Source organism: Bubalus bubalis, chromosome 5 (assembly GCF_019923935.1).
Source record: "Bubalus bubalis isolate 160015118507 breed Murrah chromosome 5, NDDB_SH_1, whole genome shotgun sequence".
Classification (NCBI taxonomy): domain Eukaryota; kingdom Metazoa; phylum Chordata; class Mammalia; order Artiodactyla; family Bovidae; genus Bubalus; species Bubalus bubalis.
Window position 1 is genome coordinate 123,203,159 of NC_059161.1, and position 26,688 is coordinate 123,229,846.

The 26,688-nt window shown below is 44.7% G+C and overlaps 1 protein-coding gene across 1 annotated transcript; it reads right to left on the minus strand.

Moving 5' to 3' along the window:
• Positions 1-1,398: 1,398 nt before the first annotated feature.
• On the minus strand, positions 1,399-24,411 carry PLAAT5 (phospholipase A and acyltransferase 5). The gene is made up of 6 exons (XM_006050965.4): positions 24,102-24,411; positions 22,820-22,913; positions 21,186-21,294; positions 6,221-6,329; positions 3,390-3,652; positions 1,399-2,838 (listed from the first exon to the last, which is right to left on the minus strand). Exons 1-6 carry the CDS (start codon positions 24,352-24,354, stop codon positions 2,746-2,748), a joined length of 921 nt encoding a protein of 306 aa, XP_006051027.3. The 5' UTR covers positions 24,355-24,411; the 3' UTR covers positions 1,399-2,745.
• Positions 24,412-26,688: the final 2,277 nt, after the last annotated feature.

The following is a 26,688-nucleotide window of genomic DNA, read 5'->3' on the forward strand; positions in this document are numbered from 1 at the left end:
ACCAGGAACCTGGGAGCAGCTTATCTCTATTCCCACTATCACTCAGGGGGTCCCCTCCATTTCTCCCCTCAGGCTCTGGCCTGCTGCCCCAGTGGTGGGCGTTCATTCCCATTGTGTCAGTTTGCACGCCTGACTGGCATATTTCCCCTCCTATCTCCCAATGCATGGCCAGCAAAACCAGATTCCTTTGTTGTCACAGTAATCTCTGCAGAGGTTATTCAGGGTTTCCCAAAGTCCGTCTCTCCTCCGTCATTAAGCAAAACATCTGGGTTGTGCCTAGGAGCTGCCAGCCCATGAGTCACTTAGAATGGGCCTCCCCACCATTAACCACACAGCACATTGGTGTTCTCTGCTCCACGTGATAGGCCAAGCGAACCAATGCCACCACTGTCCCCACTTGGCCCACGCGTGCCAAGGCAAAAAAGAACAGACACTAAAAAAAAAAAAAAGACACAACCAATAGTTAACATCTCAGAAATATTTGCATTCATATGGCTTTCCCTTGGGATCTCCTCTCCAACTGTGGGTATGTGTTTTATATCTACAAGACTAAACAGGCTCACCCAAGTGCTTTCCAGGTGGTACTAGTCGTAAATAATCCACCTGCCAAGGCAGGAGACGCCAGAGATGCAGGTTCAATCCCTGGGTTGGGAAGATGCCTGGAGAAAGAAATGGCAACCCACTCCAGTATTCTTGCCTGGAGAATCCAATGGACAGAAGAGCCTAGCAGGCTATAGTCAAATGGGGTTGCAAAGAGTTGGACACAACGGAGCGCTCACACACACACACACACACACACACACGGGGGTCCCACTCAAAGTAGAGTTCTTTTTACCCTAGAATGCAGCAACTGCTACAAGTTTTTAATGACACTTTAAGAAACTCTCCCCTCCCCATCTGCAGTGTGAAGAGTGCCTCCTAGAGCTCACCACTTTATGGACAGCTTGGAAGCAGGGGGAGCCCACTGTCCAGTAGGTGGTCTCCAACCCATGCTCCACTGTGTCTTGCATCCCTCCAACCATCTCAGAACTACTCACTTCCATCCCAGACCACCACTCCTGGGTTCAGACAAAGGTGGGCGGGGCCAGGGCTTGACACATGGCAGACATTCCAACATGCTTGTTGGGTGAACTGAGTGAACATAAGCCCTGAAGATACTTCGGAGGGTCTCTGCCCCACCTAGTACAACCCAGAAAGGACCCAGGGAAGTGTCTTTCTGTTCCAAACATAAGCAAGAAATAGAGAAGTGCCTTATTTCAAAGTTACCTAATACATCCTGGCGTGAGAGAGTTGTTTGTTAATCAAACAACACCCTGTTCTCTCGATTAATGATTAATATGGTCTGTGAGTTCAAAGTGACCTTCAGATCAAAAGGTTTACTAATCTATCACTGAGTTCATTCAAAGCTAAAATGTATAAAGTATAACCCTGGCACTTGGGTTGTCCTCTAAAGGAAGTCTCCAACCTCGACCATATCATGAATAAAGAGACTGAAGGGAGGGATACTGGGAACTCCGGTGATGTCGGGGAGCACGGAGGAGGAGATGGCAGCAGGGGCAACGACTTTATCCTAGTCTTGATTCACAGAGATGGGGGCGAGCTCCACTCACCAGCACCTGAAACTGTTGTGCAAAGCAAAGAGAGAGAGGCCCTTCACGAAGGGCAGAGGGGAATCAATCAAAGACACACATCCAGACTCCAAAATCTGGGAGACAGGAGGAGTCAGTCAAGCTTGGGTGGCTAAGAACAGAACAGAGCAGAGGAAACTGAATGCTTTCACCACAGGTCTATTTCTTCCAAATGGGAGAAAGACTCACAGAAGATCCTAACGGACCTGATCTGAGATGCTCTGGGGGCTCCATCCCCATTTCTTCCAAACTCTCATGCTTCCTAGGCATTTTGAGTCCTTCTCTGGTTTTCTGGGGTGGCTTCAACTCTCTGCTAGCACCGACAATCTCTAGCCATCATTTTAGCTTTACTGTCATGGCCACATTCTTCAAAGCACAAAAATCACTCCTTTCTCTCCCTCATTCACACCAAAGTCCATTGATTAAATTATTTTAAATATTCCTCTGAAACTGGTGAAGATGGAAATTTCTAAATTTTCTAGTGCTTATGAGGCATAAATGCAAGATAAATGGTCTCATCAATTAAACTTTACATTGGGACACTTTTTAGACAATAAAGAATAAAGCTGATGTATAATTTTTAAAAGAAAATATTTCTTGGGAAACCTGCTTCTGGATGAAGGCACAGTTGGCCCTGAGCAGTGAGGTTTACAGGTTTCCTTAAAGGCTTCCTCCCCTGAACCACTCTGGGAGGGGTCTGAAAAGGGCAGTAAAGAGAACTTCTGAAAAGAGTTCTTTGCTCCTGGGAACATTCAGCAGATCTTCCAGGATGTTAAAAAGCATCACAGACTAGGTTCATCATAAGAAGTAAGTAAGGCCCCTTTCCTATTAAAAAAAAAAAGTTAAGATGAAGTATGTGAAATGCTTAGCACAGTGCCTGGTGCCTAATAGATACATAACAAATATTAGGTTCTTCCCATGCTCAGAGTCCAGGGGCCTATGAGCACATATATTGGATGTATTTCTGGAGGGGCAATTGGGTACATTCTAGATTCTTCCAGAAGCTCACAATTTTCTTACAAGGGGCCAGGGAGAGAGGAAGGCAGGGGAGGGAAGGAGGCCTGGGTTCTCTTTGCCAGCTCGGCCGCTCTTCCTCTGCCTGGGGTTTTCAGCACCTTCAGGCTGTCTCTGGTTTGGGTCTTATGCTGTCCACCATGGCTGAGAGCACTGCCCCTGCTGCCTTTGCTCCTTCCATCAGCACATGCTCCACCTGCAAAGGAGACCAGCTCACAGAACCCTCGGTGAGGCTCCTAGGACCCCGCCCTGCCCCACCCCTACCTCACCACTCTCTTCAGGAACTGGCCTGTCTAGGAGGAAGCATCCCAAAGATGCTAGAGCCGTGAGAGACCTGGACAAGCCAGGATTGCCTGAGATGGACATCAGAGGCAGGGGGGAGCCCTTTCCTCCAGGAGGCAACCTGGGCTCCTAGTTCTCTTCCTCCCCCAGAGCCATTCAGCCCAGGATCTGCCTGTAGTGTGGCAGTCAGAAGGGCACAGCCACTGAGTCCCTTATTCTACATACAGGGAGTCTGAGAGGTGGGGAGGGGAGCTCCCTTGGACACGGTCACACAGGGATCAGTTTCACACAGACCTGGGCTTAGGTCTCCTGAATGCCTGGCCCAGGCTCCTTGGGAGGACCTCCTATCACCCCCCTTGCTCCCTGGCATCTTCTTTTTTGCTCGTGAGACAGGAGACCTCCCATACCAGGGCCCACAGAGCCTGGAGCACCAGAGCAAGGACTCCCGAGAGTGGAATGCCACACCTGCTGGCTCCTGGGCACGCCGTATCTCAGGTCATTGACAAAGTGCTCGCAGTTCCCCTCGATCAGGCTGTACTGCACAATCTTATTGATCATCTTTTTTGTCCGCTGGATGATCTTGTCCACAGGCAGGGGCAGGTACGTCCCATCCAGCTTGTTGTTGACCTTCCAGGAGCAGCCATGCAGCACATCCTCCAGATGACTGTATTTCACCACCGCCCGGTTGCTGAACACAGAAGTGATGCTGCCAGCCTCGAAGTCCTCACCTGGCGGCCAAAGACAAGCCAAAGTTGGGAGCTGCAAGGGGCCATGGTACAGAGCCACCAGCTCACTCCAGGGGCTGGGTGAATGGCTTCTCTTAGGGCCCCAGTTTCACTGCCTCTAAAAGGCACAACAGTGAATGCAGAGTTGGGCTAAATGAAATGCAAAGGGCCAGCTTCCCCAAGAAACCTCCTGCCCTGTTTTCTGCACTCCCCACTTTCAGCCCTCAGAGCAATCTCTTTCTCACCAAGCTCTAGAAGCACCTTATGGTGTGGTCCCAGATTCCATTCTGTGTACTGACTCAACCAAGTCCTAGGACTGGAATCTTGCTTTCCTTACCAGAACCCAGGGTGACAAGCACCCTTACATGTAAGAGTCATTGGATCCTGGGGGAAGGATTATGGCTTCCTGCCAGGCCTCCCCCTGCTGCCCCTGCAGGGGTGCAGGTGAAGCCAAGAGGCCACGCAGACAGGACTCTAGATGGGACCCATTCCAACTAGCTTCCACCCAAAGCCATTCTCCCTTTCTCTCCACTCAAGTATTAGGATTCTCCTTGAGGGTTTATTTAAAACCAGGGTTCCACAGCTTTGAAAAAAGAAACATTTGAAGCTGCTGTATTATCATACTCAGTCCTTAGAGGAGAGCCTCAGAGAGGGTCAGAAACCTGCTCAAGGCCAGGTAAGTGGCAATTTAATACAGGACTGTTTTCCTGCTACAACCATATGGATATGCAAACATGGGAACCCTCCCCCGCTGTAAGTTGTGTGAGTGCAAGAAATGTCCCGTTTCCTTTGCGAAGCATTTGAAGTCTATCTGCTGATTTCACAAAAGCTGGCAGTAGGCAATTCAGTTTTAGGGGACAAAGATGGCAGAATTCATTTTTAGAGGAAGATCTGATGGGGAGGGTAGGGACATAACTGTTAACTTATCCCTATAACAACTCTGGTTATACTAGAAGAAGTTTCCTGGATTTAGCCTGGAAAGGAGAGGGGAGATGAATGCAATGTGAAATGATTTTTCATTTTTCACATAGGCATTCAGACAGGAAGTGGGACAGGCAGTCGGATGAGTGGGGAAGCAAAGCAGGAGAGAGGGACTCTGCTTTGCATGAAGGTCCCAGCCAGGTGAGAGGCTGAGCCAATTGAAGGGGACAGGACATGGGCAGGAGAGCCGTGACCAAGGTGTTCATTTCGGTTCAGTCGCTCAGTCGTGTCCGACTCTTTGCAACCCCATGGACTGCAGTATGCCAGAGCTCCCTGTCCATCACCAACTCCCAGAGTCCACTCAAACTCATGTCCATCAAGGCGGTGTGATCGAGGTGTGGTCACAGGCATTTGGTATCAGTGCCCTTTTGTAATCTCAACTTGAACAGGCAGTACTTGCACAGGAGGCAAAATTCCAGAGGTGTCCAAGATTACACAGTGGAGCCCCCTGCCTCTCCATCTTCCAGCTCCCCCAGGTCCCATCTCCTGAGGACACCATGTGACCAGTGGTTCTAGATGTCCAGTTTTAAGCTGTTTCACATTCCATGCTGTAATCTTCTACTATCACCACTTCCACCCACATCAAACCTCAACTAAAATTTAATTAGTCACCTGTTTAATCTCAGCCCTGTGCTCATGCTGAAATGAAAGAACAGTGTCCACACTGAGGGTGAAGCCACCTGGGATGGGTTGGAAAAGCAGGGAGACCCAGTGAGGGTGGAGCTGCCAAAGGTGACCAGGAAGCCGGAAATAGCATTTGGGGACAACAGGAAGCAAGTGTGCAATCAGAATGTATAAGCATCTGCACCCCTCCCAGGGAATCCTCAGAAATAGAGGGAGATCTTGAACCAAGTTGTGTTCAAGATGGACTGGAAGCCCATGGACTGGAAGCCCCCAGGATCCCCTGTCCATGAGATTTTTCAGGCAAGAATACTGGAGTGGGGTGCTATTTCCATCTCTGAGGGATATTCCTAACCCAGGGATCAAACCTGTATCTCCTGCTTGGCATACAGGTTCTTTACTATTGAGCCACCTGACATCTCTATTTTAAAAGAAAGAGTGGTCTAGGCGGTCAGGGAACTTAGGGATGTTCTTCACACTTGCATCTGTCTTAGGGCTGGTCACTCAGTGGTTTTTGATGGACAGAGACCAAGCTCAATCACACAGTAAATTAAGGTCCAGTCATGCTTCTGGTGTTTTATTGCTGAAGTAAGGTAGCAGCTGAGGGACACAATAATTAACTGTCCCTTTTATGCTGCTAATTTCAATATCAATATTTCAATAGAGCAGTGGTCCCCAACATTTTGGCACCAGGGACCATTCTCAAGGAAGACAATTTTTCCATGGGTCAGGACAGGATGGTTTCAGGATAATTCAAGCACATTAAATTTATTGTGCACTTTATTTCTGTTATTATCACATTGTGACAATTTGGAAATGTGAGCGATGGGGAGCCACTGCAAATACAGATGAAGCTTCACTCACTGGCCTGCCACTCACCTCCTACTGTACTGCCCAGTTCCTAACAGGCCATGGACCTGAATTGGTCCATGACCCAGGGGATCACTGCAATAGAGTATCCACTCTTACTTGGGGGAGCCAGGTGAACCACGCAGTCATCTTCCACATAGATGGCCCAGTGCTCATAGCCAATCCGAAAAATCTCAATCAGGTCTCCAGGTCTGGGTTTTGGTTTATCCTATGATGGAAAAACAAAATAAAATGAGACTTCATGTGCCCAAGGAACTCCAGAGATCCTGTATGGGGACCAGCTACAACTCAATGTGAAGACACTGCCTTTCATCACATTGCAGAAACCCAGGCTGCAAAAGGATCTCTCCACACGAATGACTGAAGGACCCACCCATTCCTGCCACCACCCTCATTATTAAAGCCACAGAAGCTGACAGTGCCAGCTCCAAATGCACAGCTCCACATGCATACACGCCCTTCAGTAAGTGATGGAACTCCTGTACACTTTCTCCTTGATGCTGTTCAGTTCAGTTCAGTCACTCAGTCGTGTCCGACTCTTTGCGAGCCCATGAACTGCAGCACACCAGGCCTCCCTGTCCATCACCAACTCCCGGAGTTCACTCAAACTCATGTCCATCGATCGGTGATGCCATCCAGGCATCTCATCCTCTGTCATCCCTTTTTCCTCCTGCCCCCAATCCCTCCCACCATCAGGGTCTTTTCCAGTGACTAAACACTTTGCATGAGGGGGCCAAAGTACTGGAGTTTTAGCTTCAGCATTAGTCCTTCCAATGAACACCCAGGACTGATCTCCTTTACAATGGATTGGTTGGATCTCCTTGCATTCCAAGGGACTCTCAAGAGTCTTCTCCAACACCACAGTTTAAAAGCATCAATTCTTCAGTGCTCAGCTTTCTTCACAGCCCAACTCTCACATCCATACATGACCACTGGAAAAACCATAGCCTTGACTAGACGGACCTTTTTGACAAAGTAATGTCTCTGCTTTTTAATATGCTGTCTAGGTTGGTCATAACTTCCCTTCCAAGGAGTAAGTGTCTTTTAATTTCATGGCTGCAAGCACCATCTGCACTGATTTTGGAGCATAAAAATTAAAGTCTGACACTGTTTCCACTGTCTCCCCATCTATTTCCCATGAAGTGATGGGACCAGATGCCATGATCTTAGTTTTCTGAATATTGAGCCTTAAGCCAACTTTTTCACTCTCCACTTTCACTTTCATCAAGAGGCTTTTTAGTTCCTCTTCACTTTCTGCCATAAGAGTGGTGTCATCTGCATATCTGAGGTTATTGATATTTCTCCCGGCAATCTTGATTCAGCTTCTGCTTCTTCAAGCCCAGCGTTTCTCATGATGCAATCTGCATATAAGTTAAATAAGCAGGGTGACAATATACAGCCTTGATGTACTCCTTTTCCTATTTGGAATCAGTCTGTTGTTTCAAGTCCAGTTCTAACTGTTGCTTCCTGACCTGCATACAGATTTCTCAAGAGGCAGGTCAGGTGGTCTGGTATTCCCACCTCTTTCAGAATTTCCACAGTTTATTGTGATCCACACAGTCAAAGGCTCTGGCATAGTCAATAAAGCAGAAGTAGATGTTTTTCTGGAACTCTCTTGCTTTTTCCATGATCCAGTGGATGTTGGCAATTTGATCTCTGATTCCTCTGCCTTTTCTAAAACCAGCTTGAACATCTGGAAGTTTGCGGTTCACGTATTGCTGAAGCCTGGCTTGGAGAACTTTGAGCATTGCTTTACTAGCGTGTGAGATGAGTGCAATTGTGCAGTAGTTTGAGCATTCTTTGGCATTGCCTTTCTTTGGGATTGGAATGAAAACTGACCTTTTCCAGTCCTGCGCCCACTGCTGAGTTTTCCAAATTTGCTGGCATATTGAGTGCAACACTTTCACAGCATCATCTTTCAGGATTTGAAATAGCTCAACTGGGATTCCATCACCTCCACTAGCTTTGTTCATAGTGATGCTTTCTAAGGCCCACTTGACTTCACATTCCAGGATGTCTGGCTCTAGGTGAGTGATCACACCATCGTAATTATCTGGGTCGTGAAGATCTTTTTTGTACAGTTTTTCTGTGTATTCCTGCCACCTCTTCTTAATATCTTCTGCTTCTGTTAGGTCCATACCATTTCTGTCCTTTATCGAGCCCATCTTTGCATGAAATGTTCCCTTGGTATCTCTAATTTTCTTGAAGAGATCTCTAGTCTTTCCCATTCTGTTGTTTTCCTCTATTTCTTTGCATTGATCCCTGAGGAAGGCTTTCTTATCTCTTCTTGCTATTCTTTGGAACTCTGCATTCAGATGTTTATATCTTTCCTTTTCTCCTTTGCTTTTGACTTCTCTTCTTTTCACAGCTATTTGTAAGGCCTTCTCAGACAGCCATTTCGCTTTTTTGCATTTCTTTTTATTGGGGATGGTCTTGATCCCTGTCTCCTGTACAATGTCACAAACCTCCATCCATAGTTCATCAGGCACTCTATCTATCAGATCTAGTCCCTTAAATCTATTTCTCACTTCCACTCTATAATCATAAGGGATTTGATTTAGGTCATACGTGAATGGTCTAGTGGTTTTCCCTACTTTCTTCAATTTAAGTCTGAATTTGGCAATAAGGAGTTCATGATCTGAGCCACAGTCAGCTCCCGGTCTTGTTTTTACTGATGGTATACAGCTTCTCCGTCTTTGGCTGCAGAGAATATAATCAATCTGATTTCAGTATTGACCATCTGGTGATGTCCATGTGTACAGTCTTCTCCTGTGTTGTTGGAAGAGGGTGTGTGCTATGACCAGTGTGTTCTCTTGGCAAAACTCTATTAGCCTTTGCCCTGCTTCATTCTGTACTCCAAGGCCAAATTTGCCTGTTACTCCAGGTGTTTCTTGACTTCCTACTTTTGCATTCCAGTCTCCTATAATGAAAAGGACATCTTTTTTGGGTGTTAGTTCTGAAAGGTCTTGTAGGTCTTCATAGAACCGTTCAACTTCAGCTTCTTCAGCATTACTGGTTAGGGCATAGGCTTGGATTACTGTGGTATTGAATGGTTTGCCTTGGAAACGAACAGAGATCATTCTGTCGTTTTTGAGATTGCATCCAAGTACTGCATTTTGGACTCTTTTGTTGTCCATGATGGCTATTCCATTTCTCCTAAGGGATTCCTGCCCAGAGTAGTAGATATAATGGTCATCTGAGTTAAATTCACCCATTCCAGTCCATTTGAGTTGTTAATTCCTAGAATGTCGACGTTCACTCTTGCTATCTCCTGTTTGACCACTTCCAATTTGCCTTGATTCATGGACCTGACATTCCAGGTTCCTATGCAAAATTGCTCTTTACAGCATCGGACCTTGCTTCTATCACCAGTCACATCCACAACTGGGTATTGTTTTTGCTTTGGCTCCATCCCTTCATTCTTTCTGGAGTTACTTCTCTGTTGATCTCCAGTAGCATATTGGGCACTTACCAACCTAGGGAGTTCCTCTTTCAGTATCCTATCATTTTGCCTTTTCATATTGTTTATGGGGTTTTCAAGGCAAGAATACTGAAGTGGTTTGCCATTCCCTTCTCCAGTGGACCACATTCTGTCAGACCTCTCCACCATGACCCATCCATCTTGAGTTAGGGTGAGCATCATGCAAACTTTTTCAATAGAGGGCTCTAGAAAGACACTGCAAGAGGAAGGGGATCTCCTGCAGGTTCTGTATCACACCAAACTTTTTTTTGTCACACCAAACTCTTAATTCTTGGGATAAATCTCACTTATTAATGATGTATAATCCTTGGCATCACCGACTCAATGCACATGAGTTTGGGTGAACTCTGGGAGTTGGTGATGGGCAGGGAGGCCTGGTGTGCTGTGATTCATGGGGTCACAAAGAGTCGGACATGACTGAGTGGCTGAACTGAACTGAACTGAAATTCAGTTTGCTAATATTTTGTGGAGGACTTTTACATCTATATTCATAAGGTCTGTAATTCTTTTCTTTGCCTGATTTTAGTATCAGGGTACTTTATTATTGGGTAACACTGACCTCAGAATGATTTGGGAAGCATTCCCTCCTCTATTTTTTAGAGTTTATGAGGGATTGGTAACTTTTCTTTTTTAGAGATATAGTAGAATTCTCAAGTCAAGCCATCTGGGCCTGAGTTTTTCCTTGTGAAAAGATATTTTATTTACAAATTCAATTTATTTGTTGTAGGTCTGTTCAGATTTTCAAGTTATTCCTGAGCCAGTTTTGTAATCTGTGTCTTTCTAGGAGTTTGTTCATTTCATGTATGTTTTCTAATTTATTAGTATAAAGTTGTTCATAGTATTCCTTTACTATCCTTTTAGTTTCTGCAAGATTGGTAACAAGCTCCCTCTTTCCGTGTTGATTTTGGTAATTTGAGTTTTCTCTCTTTTTCTCTTGGTCAATGAACGTAGCAAAAGTTCTGCCCATTTTGTTTATCATCTCGGAGAAACAACATATGGCTTCCTTCTACTTGCTTTGAGTTTAGCTTGCTTTCTTTTTTCCAGTTTATCAAGGTAAGAACTTGGATTCTTGATTTGAAATCTCTCTTCTTTTTTAATATAAGCATGGCACCCCACTCCAGTACTCTTGCCTTGAGAATCCCATGGACGGAGGAGCCTGGTAGGCTGCATTCCATGGGGTTGCAAAGAGTCGGACACGACTGAGGGACTTCACTTTCACTTTTCACTTTCATGCATTGGAGAAGGAAATGGCAACCCACTCTAGTGTTCTTGCCTGGAGAATCCCAGGAATGGGGGACCCTGGTGGGCTGCCGTCTATGGGGTCGCACAGAGTCGGACACGACTTAAGCGACTTAGTAGTAGTAGTAGTAAAGCACTGCTTTAACTGCATCTAATAAAATTTGATGTGTTGCTTTCATTTTTATTCAACTGAAAATATCTTCTAATTTGTATATTTTTATTTCACCCATGGATTATTTAGAAGTATGTTTTTTAGTTTCCAAATACATATTTCCCAAATTTCATTGTTATTGATTTCTAGTTTAATTTCATGTGAACAAAGAAATATTTTGTATGATTCAATCCCTTTAAATTTGCTGAGACTTGCTTTATGGCCTAGAATATGATCTATCTTGGGGAATATTCAAGTCTGCTTAAGAAGAATATGTGTTTTATTTTTGAGTAGACTATTCTGTAAAAGTCAGTTAGGTTAAGTTGATTAATATCATTGTTCAAATCTTCTATATGCTCACTGATTTTCTGTCCAGTTGTTCTATCCAATATTGAGAGTAGAGTATCTAAGTCCTTGACTATTATTTCTGAATTGCCTATTTCTCTCTTCAATTCTGTCAGCTTTTCTTCATGAATTCGGGGCTTATATTGTTAATATGTGTTTACAATTGTTATATCTTCCTGATGAATTAGCCTTTTATCATCAAAACTGTTTCTCTCCTTAATAAAATTTCTTCTCTTAAAAGTCTAATTTTTTTTTATATTAGTATAACCACTCTAGCTGTGATTCTGCTTGCATCTTTCTACATCCAACCTATTTATGACCTTGAATCTAAAGAGTGCCTCCTGGGAATTCCCTGGTGGTCCACTGGTTAGGACTCAGCACTTTCACTGCCATGACCCAGGTTTAATTCCTGATCAGGGAACTAAGATCCTGTAAGCCATGCAACCAAAATAATACATAAATAGCTTGTCTCTTGTAGGTGGCCTGTAACTGGATCTTGTATTGGCAAGTCAGATGATCCTTTTTTGGACTGTTTGAGTCACAAACCGCTGTGAAACTGTGGATTCAAATTCCCATCTGGAGTCCTTGATCTAATATAAGCTCCATGACTTTAAAATTAGTTAGAATAAAAGCTAAAATACATATATTTATATTCCTTTACAATAATAACCTATGTAATTACCTTTACTGGTGCTTTGTATTTCTTCATGTAGATTAGTTACTGTCTGGTGTGACTTCCTTTCAGCCTGAAGAACTTTCTTTGCTACTCCCTTTCAGGCAAGTCCTCTAGCAACACTTTCTACCAGTCTTCACTTATCTGAGACTTCACTTTATTCCACCTTCATTTTTGAAAGATGGTTTACCAGACATAGGATTTCTGGTTGACAGCTTTTTTTTTTCCTTTTGTCACTTTTCATACCCCATCCCACTGCTTTCTGGCCTCCATCATTTCTGACCAAAAAAACAGCTATCAGTTTTATTGTGGTTCCTTTGTACAAGAGTCTCTCTCTCTCTCTCTCTCTCTCTCTTTCTCTCTCTCTCTCGGCTTTCAAGATGTTTCAACTGTTTTGATTCTGATTCCCCCAGAGCTGGTGGTTGCTGCTATTTGTTTGTTTGTTTAAAGGCCTGCCTGGGTTAATTCTGCAATATCTGTTTCCCTCACATTATTCAACCCCTGGTGTATCTGCTCCAGTTTTGTTTTGTTTTCTTGCTTTTACTTTTAAGCCTGACATGGGCAGTGACTGGTCAGAGGCTGACACACCTCTTGGGCCAATAAGGCATCACTTTTTTCCTATGGAGCTTGGTGTGGTTTGGAGAATTCATTCAAGGTTTTAAAGTTGAAAAGTCTGTGAGCTGTTATTTAATACTTTCTGCATTCACAAGGCCTCATGCTCCTCCAGGAATGGAAGGACAGGCCCCTCCAGTGTTTCCTGAATGTGTGTGCAGCCTATGCACCCCTTCCAGACCAGCAGCTTTTCTAGGCCCTCTTTAACTGTCTCAGTACCTGCATTTCTGTATTAAATTTCTGGCTGGTCTGTTAATCTATCGCTTGTCCCAGCAAACACTGCAACCTCAAACTAGCTGCAATTTTGGCCTTCCATGATGTCTGTCACTTAGGTAACTATTGTTTTCAACAACATCCCTGGGCATGGAATTTTCCACATTCTGTTTCAAATAAAGTTTCCCTCTGTGGCCACTGCCAGTCCTCCTGGCATGTCCCACCCACTTTCCCACCACAGAGCTGGGGAAGGTAGGGGATGGAGGGCATACTAAGACACTACAGATCTCCATTGTTCTGAGATTCCAGGGTTAGACTTTCTTGATTTAATGTGTATCAACTTACTGTATGCTTTTGGTCAAATTCCAGAATTTTCTTTCATTTATTTATTGGTTGTGCTGGGTCTTTGTTGCTGCACAGGTTTTTCTCTAGTTGCAGCAAGCAGGGGCCACTCCTCCTTGTGGTGTGCAGGCTTCTCATTGTGGTGGCTTCTCTCGTTGCTGAGCATGGGCTCTAGGGAGTGCGGCTTAAGTAGTTGCTGTTCCCAGGCTCTGGAGCACAGGCTCAAAAGTTGTAGCACACAGGCTTAGTTGCTCCACAGCATGTGGGATCCTCCTGGACCAGGGATTGAGCATGCGTCTCCTGCATTGGCAGGCAGGTTCTTTACCACTGGGCCACCAGGGAAGCCCCAGAGTCTTTAAATCATTGTATTTGACAGTTTCATCCAGCTTTATTTTTGCTATTTAGGGAGATTTTCTGAGATCCTCAGCCATTTCAGAAGTCCTGACCACTTGAGGGAATGAATTTTTATAGACACAAAGCAGACCACTGACTCAGCAATACTACATGGAAGAAATTGTGGCCAAGAAAGATGAAGTGCTTGCCAAAGTCCTTTGCAAGTCAGCTGGCAGAGCTAGGACCAAAACCAGGTTTCTACCCCCTGACAAAACTAACTCCTGCCTGAAAGAGAAAATACAATAGCAACTGAGTTCCCACTAGAGGGCGCCCCAAACCAGCCTTCCCATGTGGACAGTGAAATCACTATCCTTGCTGAATTTTCCTGGAATAATTGCCATTAGGAAGACAGAACAATTTATTCCGATGCTAGTCTAAGCCAGGGGAAAAAAATCAAAATAAATCCACATGCTGGCCATCAAGGATGTTTAACAAACTTGGTACAAGAAACAGAAAGTTTCAGCACTGAGGAAAGTGGATTTTAGAATTTTAACCCACCTGCAACATTGCCACTGGATAAGGGTTGTTGCTGTTGAGTTGCTAATTCATGTCTGACTCTTTGTCACCCCATGGACTGCAGCACTCCAGGCTTCCCTGTCCTTTACTATTTCCCTGAGTTTGCTCAAACTCATGTCCATTGAATTAGTGATGCCATTCAACTAATTCATTCTCTGTCACCCCCTTCATCTCCTGCCCTCAATCTTCCCCAGGATCAGCATCTTGTCCCCAGCATCAGATGGCCAAAGGATTGTATCAGATGGCCAAAGGATTGTAGTTTCAGCTTCAGCACCAGTCCTTCCAGTGAATAATCAAGGTTGAATATTCTGAATGAATTGACTGGTTTGATTTCCTTGCAGTCCAAGGGACTCTCAAGAGTCTTCTCCAGCACCACAGTTCAAAAGCATCAATTCTTTGGCACTCAGCCTTCTTTATGGTCCAACTCTCATATCCATCCATGACTACTGGAAAAACTATAGCTTTGACTATACAGACCTTTGTTGGCAAAATGATGTCTCTGCTTCTTAATATGCTGTCTAGGTTTGTCATAGCTTTTCTTCCAAGGAGCAAGTGTCTTTTAATTTCATGGCTGTAGTCACTGTCCACAGTGATTTTGGAGCCCAAGAAAATTAAATCTGTCACTGTTTCCACATTTTCCCCATCTATTTACCACGAAGTGATGGGACTGTATGCCATAATCTTTGGTTTTTTGAATGTTGAGTTTTAACAGGGGTAGGAAGGTGAAAACTTGAATGGAACTTACAACAGACTTAATAGTCACCTAGAGTCATCTGCTTGGGAGAAGGCAATGGCGCCCCACTCCAGTACTGTTGCCCAGAAAATCCCATGGATGGAGGAGCCTGGTGGGCTGCAGTCCATGGGGTCTCGAAGAGTCAGGCACAACTGAGTGACTTCACTTTCACTTTCCACTTTCATGCATTGGAGAAGGAAATGGCAACCCACTCCAGTGATCTTGCCTGGAGAATCCCATGGACAGAGAAGCCTGGTAGGCTGCAGTCCATGGGGTCTCACAGAGTTGGACACAACTGAAGCAACTTGGCAGCTTGGCAGAGTCACCTGCTTAATAGTCATCTGCTCTCTTGCTGAAGTTTCTCCCACTATAAACTGATTGTATTGAGCTTTGGGTCTCAACTTTGGCTGCACATGGAAATCCCCTGCAGAGCTCTTAAAAATTAAGACTGATCTGGAGTATGGCCTGAGAACCAGAGTTTTAAGAGCTCCTTGGGTGATTCTAATGGCAGCCAAGGTTGTAGCCATACTGGAAGCTTTTCCAGTCTCATCCTTCCTTTATCCTTGACTTTACCTGGTCCCCAGCACTTCATGAACCTTAGGGAACCAGTCTATATCCTCCAGGTTGACCTCCAGTCCCAGCTGCTGCTCCAGTCTTCAAATCCAGATTAAGCTTTCTCTGCCCTTTTACTCTCTTTGAAATAAGACGTCACTTCAAAATCTTCCATCCATCTTGTTATTTATTTCCCTTTCACAGGCTGGCAGCCCAGCCCTGGCCCTTCTCCTAGAGATAGGCACCTGTTTAGAAAAACCAGTCTTTCATAAGGCCCCTAGATGATAAAAGTTTCTGAAAGTCTTATAACTCTGAGGGGTGATACAAGGAAGTGGGTGGAGGGCTTATTCCTGCCTACAGCAGAGGGGAGGGTTCCCTGAGGCAGGCCATTATGTATGGACAGTATCTTTTTAGTGACCAAAAGCAATGGGAAACACAAGGTAAAGTCAAAGAAACAGATTCAATATGGAGTCAAAATTGGCTCTTCCCTGTAACAATCTGTACACACATGTTCATAAGCAGCTTTATTTGCAACAGCCAAACACTAGAAACAACCCAAATGCCCATCAATGGATGAGTGAATGAACAAATAGTGGTCTATCCATACAATGAATTACTACTTAGTAATAAAAAGAAACAAACTTTTGATAGCATGCAGCAACATAGATATAACTTGGAATAATTATATGAAATTATGTGAAAGGAGAGAGAGAGACACAAAAAAGCACATACAATATGATTCCATTTATGCAAGCCTCTAGAAAATGCAGACTAACACATAGCAACATAAAGCACATCAGTTGTTGCATGGGGATGTGAGTGGAAGAGGGAGGGGTTTACAGAGGGGGACAAAGAAAGCTGTGGGAGTTATGCAGATGTCTGTGCCCCCACCAGGGATTGTACCTGCAGCCTTAGCAGTGAAAGCAGAGTCCTAGCCATTGGCCTGCCAGGGAATTCCTGGTTATCCGTTATCTTGATGGTGGTGATGGTTTCATGGCTGAATACACACGTCAAATTATACCCAACTGTATACTCTGAATATATGCAGTTTTTGGTATGTTGGTTATACCTCAATAACTGCTCAATAAACAGATCCATAAAGCTGTTTCTAAACCATTTAAAAGGCATCAGTTCAGTCACTCAGTCATGTCCAACTCTTTGTGACCCCATGAATCGCAGCACGCCAGGCCTCCCTGTCCATCACCAACACCCAAAGTTCACCCAAACTCATGTGCATCAAGTCGGTGATGCCATCCAGCCATCTCATCCTCTGTCGTCCCCTTCTCCTCCTGCCCCCAATCCCTCCCACCATCAGGGTCTTTTCCAATGAGTCAACTCTTTGCATGAGGTGGCCAAAGTATTGGAGTTTCAGGCTCAGCATCGGTCCTTCCAATGAACACCCAGGACTGGTCTCCTTTAGGATGGACTGGTTGGATCTCCTTGCAGTCCAAGGGACTCTCAAGAGTCTTCTCCAACACCACAGTTCAAAAGCATCCATTCTTTGGCGCTCATCTTTCTTCACAGTCCAACTCTCATATCCATACATGACCACTGGAAAAACCACAGCCTTTACTGGATGGACCTTTGTTAGCAAAGTAATATCTCTGCTTTTTAATATGCTATCTAGGTTGGTCATAACTTTCCTTCCAAAGAGTAAGTGTCTTTTAATTTCATAGCTGCAGTCACCATCTGCAGTGATTTTGGAGCCTTAAAAAATAAAGTCTGACACTGTTTTCACTGTTTCCCCATCTATTTCCCATGAAGTGATGGGACCAAATGCCATGATATCAGTCTTCTGAATGCTGAGCTTTAAGCCAACTTTTTTTTTTTACTTTTGTTTTTTATTTATTTTAATTGAGGGATATTTGGTTTATGGTATTGTGTTGGTTTCTGCCATACATCAACATGAGTCACAGGTATGCATATACCCCCTCCCTCTTGAACATCCCTCCCCCCTTCCACCTCATTCAATTTTACTTTTTATTTTTCTTTGTATTGGTTTTGCCATATATCAACTTTTTCACTCTCCTCTTTCACTTTCATCAAGAGGCTCTTTAGTTCTTCACTTTCTGCCATAAGGGTGGTGCCATCTGCATATCTGAGGTTATTGATCTTTCTCCCAGCAATCTTGATTCAAGTTTGTGCTTCTTCCAACTCAGCATTTCTCATGATGTACTCTGCATATAAGTTAAATAAGCACGGTGACAATATACAGCCTTGACACACTCCTTTCCCGATTTGGAACCAGTCTGTTGTTCCATGCCCAGTTCTAACTGTTGCTTCCTGGTTTCTCAACATCTAATCACATGGACCACAGTCTAACTCAATGAAATACTAAACCATGTAGGGCCACCCAAGACAGACAGGTCATGGTGGAGAGTTGTGACAAAAATGGTCCACTGGAGAAGGGAATGGCAAACCACTTCAGTTTTCTTGCCTTGAGAACCTCAAGAACAGCTTAAAAGCTAAAAATATAGGACACTGAAAGGTGAACTCCCCAGGTCAGTAGGTGCCCAATATATTACTGGAGATCAGTGGAGAAATAACTCCAGAAAGAATGAAGAGATGGAGCTAAAGCAAAAACAACACCCAGTTGTGGATGTGACTGGTGATAGAAGCAAGGTCCGATGCTGTAAAGAGCAATATTGCATAGGAACCTGGAATATTAGGTCCATGAATCAAGGCATATTGGAAGTGGTCAAACAGGAGATGGCAAGAGTGACCATCAACATTTTAGGAATCAGAGAACTAAAATGGACTGGAATGGGTGAATTTAGCTCACATGACCATTATATCTACTACTGTGGGCAGGAATCTCTTAGAAGAATTGGAGTAGCCATCATAGTCAACAAAAGAGTCCAAAATGCATTACTTGGATACAATCTCAAAAACTACAGAATGATCTCTGTTCATTTCCAAGGCAAACCATTCAATATCACAGTAATCCAAGTCTATGCCCCAACCAGTAACGCTGAAGAAGCTGAAGTTGAACGGTTCTATGAAGACCTACAAGACCTGTTAGAACTAAAACCCAAAAAAGGACATCTTTTTGAATGTCCTTTTCATTATAGTGGACTAGAATGTCCCCTATAAGATGTCCTTTTCATTATAGGGGACTAGAATGCAAAAGTAGGAAGTCAAGAAACACCTGGAGTAATGGGCAAAATTGGCCCTGGAGTACGGAATGAAGCAGGGCAAAGGCAGGAGAACGCACTAGTAATAGCAAACACCCTGTTCCAACAACACAAGAGAAGACTCTACACATGGACATCACCAGATGGTCAACAACAAAATCAGATTGATTATATTCTTTGCAGCCAAAGATGGAGAAGCTCTATACAGTCGGTAAAAACAGGAGCTGACTGTGGCTCAGATCATGAACTCCTTATTGCCAAATTCAGACTTAAATTGAAGAAAGTAGGGAACACCACTAGACCATTCAGGTATGACCTAAATCAAATCCCTTATGATTATACAGTGGAAGTGAGAAATACATTTAAGGGACTAGATCTGATGGACAGAGTGCCTGATGAACTATGGATGCTGGTTTATGACATTGTACAGGAGACAGGGATCAAGGCCATCCCCAAGAAATAGAAATGCAAAAAAACAAAATGGCTGTCTGAGGAGGCCTTACAAATATCTATGAAAAGAAGGGAAGCAAAAAGCAAAGGAGAAAAGGAAAGATATACTCATTTGAATGCAAAGTTCCAAAGAATAGCAAGGAGAGATAAGAAAGCCTTCCTCAGTGATCAATGCAAAGAAATAGAGGAAAACAACATAATGGGAAAGACTAGAGATCTCTTCAAGAAAATTAGAGATACCAAGAGAACATTTCATGCAAAGATGAGCTCGATAAAGGACAGAAATGGTATGGACCTAACAGAAGCAGAAGATATTAAGAAGAGGTGGCAAGAATACACAGAAGAACTATACAAAAAAGATCTTCATGACCCAGATAACCACAATGGTGTGATCACTCACGTAGAGCCAGACATCTGGAATGTAAAGTCAAGTGGGCCATAGGAAGCATCACTACGAACAAAGCTAGTGGAGGTGATGGAATTCCAGTTGAGTTGTTTCAAATCCTAAAAGATGACGCTGTGAAAGTGCTGCACTCGATGTGCTAACAAATTTGGAAAACTCAGCAGTGGCCACAGGACTGGAAAATGTCAGTTTTCATTCCAATCCCAAAGAAAGGCAATGCCAAAGAATGCTTAAACTACCAGACAACTTCACTCATCTCACACACTAGTAAAGTAATGCTCAAAATTCTCCAAGCCAGGCTTCACAATACGTGAACCGTGAAATTCCAGATGTTCAAGTTCGATTTAGAAAAGGCAGAGGAACCAAAGATCAAATTGTCAACATCTCCTGGATCATTGAAAAAGCAAGAGAGTTCCAGAAAAACATCTATTTCTGCTTTATTGACTCTGCCAAAGTCTTTGACTGTGTGGATCACAATAAACTGTGGAAAGTTCTGATAGAGATAGGAATACCAGACCACCTGACCTGCCTCTTGAGAAATCTGTATGTAGGTCAGGAAGCAACCGTTAGAACTGGACATGGAACAACAGACTGGTTCCAAATAGGAAAAGGAGTACGTCGGGCTGTACATTGTCACCCTGCTTATTTAACTTATACGCAGAATACATCATGAGAAACACTGGGCTGGAAGAAGCACAAGCTGGAATCAAGGTTGCCGGGAGAAAGATCAATAACCTCAGACATGCAGATGACACCACCCTTATGGCAGAAAGTGAACAAGAACTAAAGAGCCTCTTGATGAAAGTGAAAGAGGAGAGTGAAAAAGTTGATATATGGCAAAACCAATACAAAAAAAAAAATAAAAAGTAAAATTGAATGGGGTGGGAGGTGGGGGGATGTTCAAGAGGGAGTGGGTATATGTATACCTGTGACTCATGCTGATGTATGGCAGAAACCAACACAATACCATAAACCAAATATCCCTCAATTAAAATAAATAAAAAACAAAAGTAAAAAAAAAAGTTGGCTTAAAGCTCAGCATTCAGAAAACTGGGATCATGGCATTTGGTCCCATCACTTCATGGGAAATAGATGGGGAAACAGTGGCTGACTTTATTTTTTAAGGCTCCAAAATCACTGCAGATGGTGATTGCAGCCATGAAGTTAAAAGACGCTTGCTCCTTGGAAGAAAAGTTGTGACCAACCTAGACAGCATATCAAAAAGCAGAGACATTACTTTGCCAACACAGGTTCGTCTAGTCAAGGCTATGGTGTTTTTTAGTCATGTATAATGTGAGAGTTGGACTATAAAGAAAGCTGAGTGTTGAAGAATTTATGCTTTTGAACTGTGGTGTTGGAGAAGACTCTTGCAAGTCCCTTGGACTGAAAGGAGATCCAACCAGCCCATCCTAAAGGATATCAGTCCTGAGTGTTCATTGGAAGGACTGATGTTGAAGCTGAAATTGCAATACTTTGGCCACCTGATGCAAAGAGCTGACTCATTTGAAAAGACCCTGATGCTGGGAAACATTGAAGGGAGGAGGAGAAGGGAATGACAGAGGATGCAATGATTGGATGGCATCACCGAATAAATGAACATGAATTTGGGTGAACTCCGGGAGTTGGTGATGGACTGGCATGCTGCAGTCTGTGAGGCTGCAAAGAATTGGACACAACTGAGCAACTGAACTGAACTGAACTGAAAGCATCCTTAATCAGTGTGCAGTTCAACCTGCCATGGTATAAATCAAGTAAAATACAGTATAATGTAGAGAAGTCTCCAGGAATTAAAGATATGCCTCATCTGAGAATTCCCACAGTACCCACCTCCGCTGCTTGCTTCATTAACCTGCCCGCAGTCCCAGGCTTTGGGGTTGAATTCTGCTCTGCTCTCTTCTGGTTGGGTGTGGACTCCAGGCTGACTACGGGCTTCTCCCTAAATGAATTTTGTATAGTTAACAGAAAAACCACTACTTCACAACTATTGGAAATTCTGTATTACTTCAGAGTTACGATTTTAAGATATCTTTCAGTTTTGAGATTCTAGGAAACATTTTGCCTATGAAATTTGTTTCTGTGATGCCATTCTGTCCTGCAAAATAATGGCTGTTTTCTGCTTTTCAGACAATTGTTTAAAATGCTAATGACAGCAATGAGTAGCTTTCAGGGGTGTTTCCCTCCCTCTACTAATCTTTTTTTTTTTTTTTGATGTTTTTAAATATTTAGACATAGCTTTTTTTTTTAACTTTACAATATTGTATTGGTTTTGCCATATATCAACATGCATCCGCCACAGGTATACACATGTTCCCCATCCTGAACCCTCCTCCCTCCCCATACCATCCCACATAGCTTTTTTTTTTTTTTAAACTTTACATAATTGTATTAGTTTTGCCAAATATCAAAATGAATCCGCCACCCACATAGCTTTTTTAAAATAGTACACAATGACTTCTAAGGAAATTCAACAGGCCTCTCCTCATCCCTTCCCCTCCCAGTCCTCCAGGCCAGAAGGGCCCCTCAACTGTTGGACTGTTTCTTCCAATAATTAGCTCCATATTTCTGAGAAAGCCTGTTGACAGCACTGTAACTGCCAGTAATGTGATAGAAATCAGTATATTTTGTCCCTTGAAGCAAAATGTTACAGGAGAGGACTGAAACTAAAGGCAGGGATATGATTTTGGGGTAGAACAATAGAGTGAAATACATGGCGCCACAAAGACCTGAGTTTGAATCCTGGCTCTCATATTTGCTGTGCAACCTTGAGCTAGTAAACTAGTCTGTCTGAACCTCGGTTTGACTGTCTGTAAACTAGAGATGCTAATATTGGTCTCACAGAGCTATCAAGAGGGTTAAATGGAAAAGCATATGTATACATCTGGCTTCCCTGGTGGCTCAAATGGTAAAGAGTCTGCCTGCAATGTAGGAGACCCAGGTTCAATCACTGGGTTCAGAATGACCACCCCCAAAATGGCTTTTTCCTTACCATCCCCAAATTTTAACTCTTCTCCAAAGGTATAGTGTATGGGAGTGATAGGGAGGAGGTGGGGCGTACTCCCCATTTTCAGTATTGTTCTTCTCCAAACTTTCAGCTCTCAGAATCTTAAACAGAGACAAATGTCATGTTTCTTAAGAAAGTCAACTGTAGAAACTGGAAGATGGTTGCATCATTCATTAGTTACTGAGACCAGCGGGCAATATTGCAAGCATTCTTGGGAAGCAGTTCAGTTCTCAGGGGTCTGCAGAATGGCTAGAAACTACTACAAGGCGGCCTCCGGCCTGGCCTGCAGGTCCCAGGACTGCCCTCCCGCTGTTGTCACCAGGAGCACACCAGGCTCCGTTGCTGGCAGCCTGGTTCATGCAGACACCAGCTAAGGATTTGTATTACAGAACTGTTATCAAAGTCAGTTCTTTAAAACCACCCAAAGACCCAGTCCTTCCACACAAAGAAAGAATCTTACCCCTGCTGGACATCGCTTCTGCCCTGTTCTATCGTGCCCTGCTGTGGCTTCTTGGGCAAAAGCTGGTCTAACGCCTGATATCCCACAGATTCTTCTAATTCAAAGGAAAAAAAAATCATGTTACTGAATATTTAAACCACAACTGCCTTCTATGGGAAGTGTAATCCATGAAAGGAGGGTTGGAGCCAAGCCTTGACAGCGATGCAAAGGTGGGAGATCTAGTCTAGCACTGAGCCCAGCTCCCAGCTCAGTTCAGTCGTTCAGTCGTGTGCGACTCTTTGCGACCCCATGAATCACAGTACACCAGGCCTCCCTGTCCATCACCAACTCCCAGAGTTTACCCAAACTCATGTCCATCGAGTCAGTGATGCCATCCAGCCATCTCATCCTCTGTCGTCCACTTCTCCTCCTGCCCCCAATCCCTCCCACCATCAGGGTCTTTTCCAATGAGTCAACTCTTCGCATGAGGTGGCCAAAGAATCAGAGTTTCAGGCTCAGCATCAGTCCTTCCAATGAACACCCAGGACTGGTCTCCTTTAGGATGGACTGGTTGGATCTCCTTGCAGTCCAAGGGACTCTCAAGAGTCTTCTCCAACACCACAGTTCAAAAGCATCAATTCTTCGGCGCTCAGCTTTCTTCACAGTCCAACTCTCACATCCATACATGACCACTGGAAAAACCATAGCCTTGACTAGACATACCTTTGTTAGCAAAGTAATATCTCTGCTTTTTAATATGCTATCTAGGTTGGTCATAACTTTCCTTCCAAGGAGTAAGTATCTTTTAATTTCATGGCTGCAATCACCATCTGCAGTAATTTTGGAGCCCAAAAAAATAAAGTCTGACGCTGTTAACACTGTTTCCCCATCTATTTCCCATGAAGTGATGGGACCAGATGCCATTTTTAGCCCTCAATAAAGTTTGGGATAAAGGGGGCTGTGGACCATCCTGAAAAGGGTTCCTCCTCCGGGAAAGAGAGATTTTGGAAATCCTGGGTATGGAATCGGGGAGCAGTTGCCTCTAGCCCAGATGGCAGAAGACTTGGGGTTAAACCCAATGGCAGAAGCTTCTGTGGGGCTGGAGCCGTTCTGAACTCTACCTGCCGGGCAGCAGCCGCGTCTGTTTACTCGGTAAATACTCGAGAAGGTCGCTGGATGCCTGGCCCTCTTTGATTAAATTAGTAGCCAACGACCATTCCTAACTATTCACTTATTTCCGTTAACAAGCATCTCTAACAATGAACAAATATCTACGAGGAGAATTGAAGGAAACCACGGTGACCTTTCTGGAGGTCCGAGGGCCTGCTGGGACCTGGAGAACGACCCTGGAAGGCTCCAGGTCCGGGCGTGGCGGCTCGGTGGGGAGAAGCCCCACGCCCGCGGCGGCCTGACCGGGGCCCGGCTGGAAGTCCAGGAGCGGGCTGGGTGCCATTCGGCCCAGTACTCGCGGTTCTCAAGGCGGGCCTGACGCGGGACCGTGGGAACCTAGGGAGGCGGCGCCCGCCCTCGTCCCGGGCGGCGGGGCTCAGGCCCATCCCGCTGCTGCCGCCCCGCCGGTCCCCGGGCCTCGCAGGGGGCGACGCGCCGGGCTAGTTCCCAGACGGCGCGGGCCGGTCGGCGGCGCGCGGGGAGGGCGGAGGGGAGCGGAGCCGGCATGCGGGCGCGCAGCAAACGGCGGGGGCGCGCGGCCGGAGCGCGAGGGCGCGGTGAGCACGTGCCCGAACAGGGCAGGCACCGATCGCGAGCTCGGAGGCCCAGGAACCTGGGGGCAGAGGGATGTTGAGAGGAAAGGCCGGGAAAAGCAGCGTAGGCTATTGGTGGGATGGAAAGTAACAACCCTTTGCATAGGACTCAGAGGTGGAATCTGATGTGGTTGGAGAAGCTGAAGCGGTGCAGAGGAGCAACAAATGCAGAGAGGAGGTCAGGCTTGGTTGGACTTCCCTGGTGGCTCAGATGGTAAAGCGTCTGTCTACAATGCGGAAGACCTGGATTTGATCCTTGGGTCGGGAAGATTCCCTGGAGAAGGAAATGGCAACCCACTCTAGTACTCTTGCCTAGAAAATCCTATGGATGGAGGAGCCTGGTGCAGTCTACTGTCCATGGGGTCGCAAAGAGTCGGACACGACTGAGCGACTTCACTTTCACTTTAGGAGGTCTTGGAGAAGCATCTTCTTGTTTAGGAGTAAAATCTTGGGAGATTCAGACTAGGTAGATGGACAGATAATCTTTTACATGCTTTTAATTAAATTATATACATATGTGTTTTATATATATATATATGTACATATATGTATACACACAAAAATAATAATAATGGGATACATGTAGTTTTGAAACGATGATAAAGTTACTACCCATGAATGCACCATCCAGGGTTTCCCAACTGGCACCAGTGGTTAAAGAATCTGCCTGCCAATCCAGGAGATGCAAGAGATGCGGGTTCAGTCCCTGGATTGGGAAGATCCCGTGGAGTAGGAAATGGCAACCCTCTCCAGCATTCTTGCCTGGAAAATTCCACGGACAGAGGAGCCTGGTGGGCTACAGTCCACGGGGCTGCAGAGAGTCAGACACTGCTGAGCGACTAAGCAGCAGCCGCAATACACCACCGTTGGTAAGAACGCTGCAACACAGCAATACCTAGCACAGATGCTCCTCCTGCCTGTATGATCTTCCATTATCCTGTCTCCCGGCCTTCTCCTCACCCCCACCCCCCCGCCCCAGAGGTTATCTCTCTCCTGTCTATCATGCTCTTGTTTTATAAAACATTGTTTAAATCTCTTCTTTGATTTCCTAACACGCTGTTTCATTTTGCTTATTTGAAGATCAATGGCAACCCACTCCAGTATTCTTGCCTGGAAAATCCCATGGATGGAGGAGCCTGGTAGGCTGCAGTCCATGAGGTCGCTAAGAGTCGGACAGGACTGAGCAACTTCACTTTAATTTTTCACTTTCATGCACTGGAGAAGGACATGGCAACCCACTCCAGTGTTCTTGCCTGGAGAATCCCAGGGATGGGGGAGCCTGGTGGGCTGCAATCTATGGGGTCGCACAGAGTCAGACACGACTGAAGTGACTTAGCAGCAGCAGTGCAATTTAATCACGCTGTATCATCTGTATTCTGCTTCTTTTAAAGTTGTCTCTATAATGCATTCACATTGCTATACAAATCTGTAATTTGTTTCTCTTGCTGAAAAATATTCCATTATGTGACTAGACCACAATTTATTGATCTGCTGATGAAACTACTTGGGGTTTTTTATTTCTATTTGGATTTAGAAAAATATTGAAAACAACCCAAACTGTGTCCTGGTGTATGCATGCAAGAGAATCTATAGGATTTAATAGCTAGCAAGATATGAAAATATTCAACTTTACAGTAGAACACTAAAACATCTTCCCAGTTGGTGGTTTCAGTTCCACGAGCAGTGGATAAGAATTCTTGTTGATGTACATCTTTGCCAATGACTTCCCTGGTGGCTCAGAGGGTAAAGTGTCTGTCTACAATGAGGGAGACCCGGGTTCAATCCCTGGGTTGGGAACATCCCCTGGAGAAGGAAATGGAAATCCACTCCAGTACTATTGCCTGGAAAATCCCATGGACAGAGGAGCCTGGTAGCTACAGTCCATGGGGTCACAAAGAGTTGGACTCGACTGAGCGACTTCACTTTCACTTTCAGTACTATCTTAATTTTTCCAGGTGAGCAGATATAAAATAGTATTTCACTGAAGTTTTCATTTGCACATAACTGATCACTAATAGGGCTTCCCTGGTGGCTCAGACAGTAAAGCATCCACCTGCAATGCAGGAGACCTGGGTTTGATCCCTGGGTTGGGAAGATCTCCTGGAGAAGGGAATGGCAACCCATTCC

Coding starts and splice junctions, on each gene's coding strand:
- PLAAT5 (XM_006050965.4), bottom strand. CDS start 24,354: ATGGGCCTGAGCCCCGCCGCCCGGGACGAGGGCGGGCGCCGCCTCCCT. Junction 22,914..24,101: donor GCCCTCGGACCTCCAGAAAG/GTCACCGTGGTT, acceptor CCTTTGAATTAG/AAGAATCTGTGGGATATCAG. Junction 6,330..21,185: donor TAATGAAGCAAGCAGCGGAG/GTGGGTACTGTG, acceptor TTTCCATCATAG/GATAAACCAAAACCCAGACC.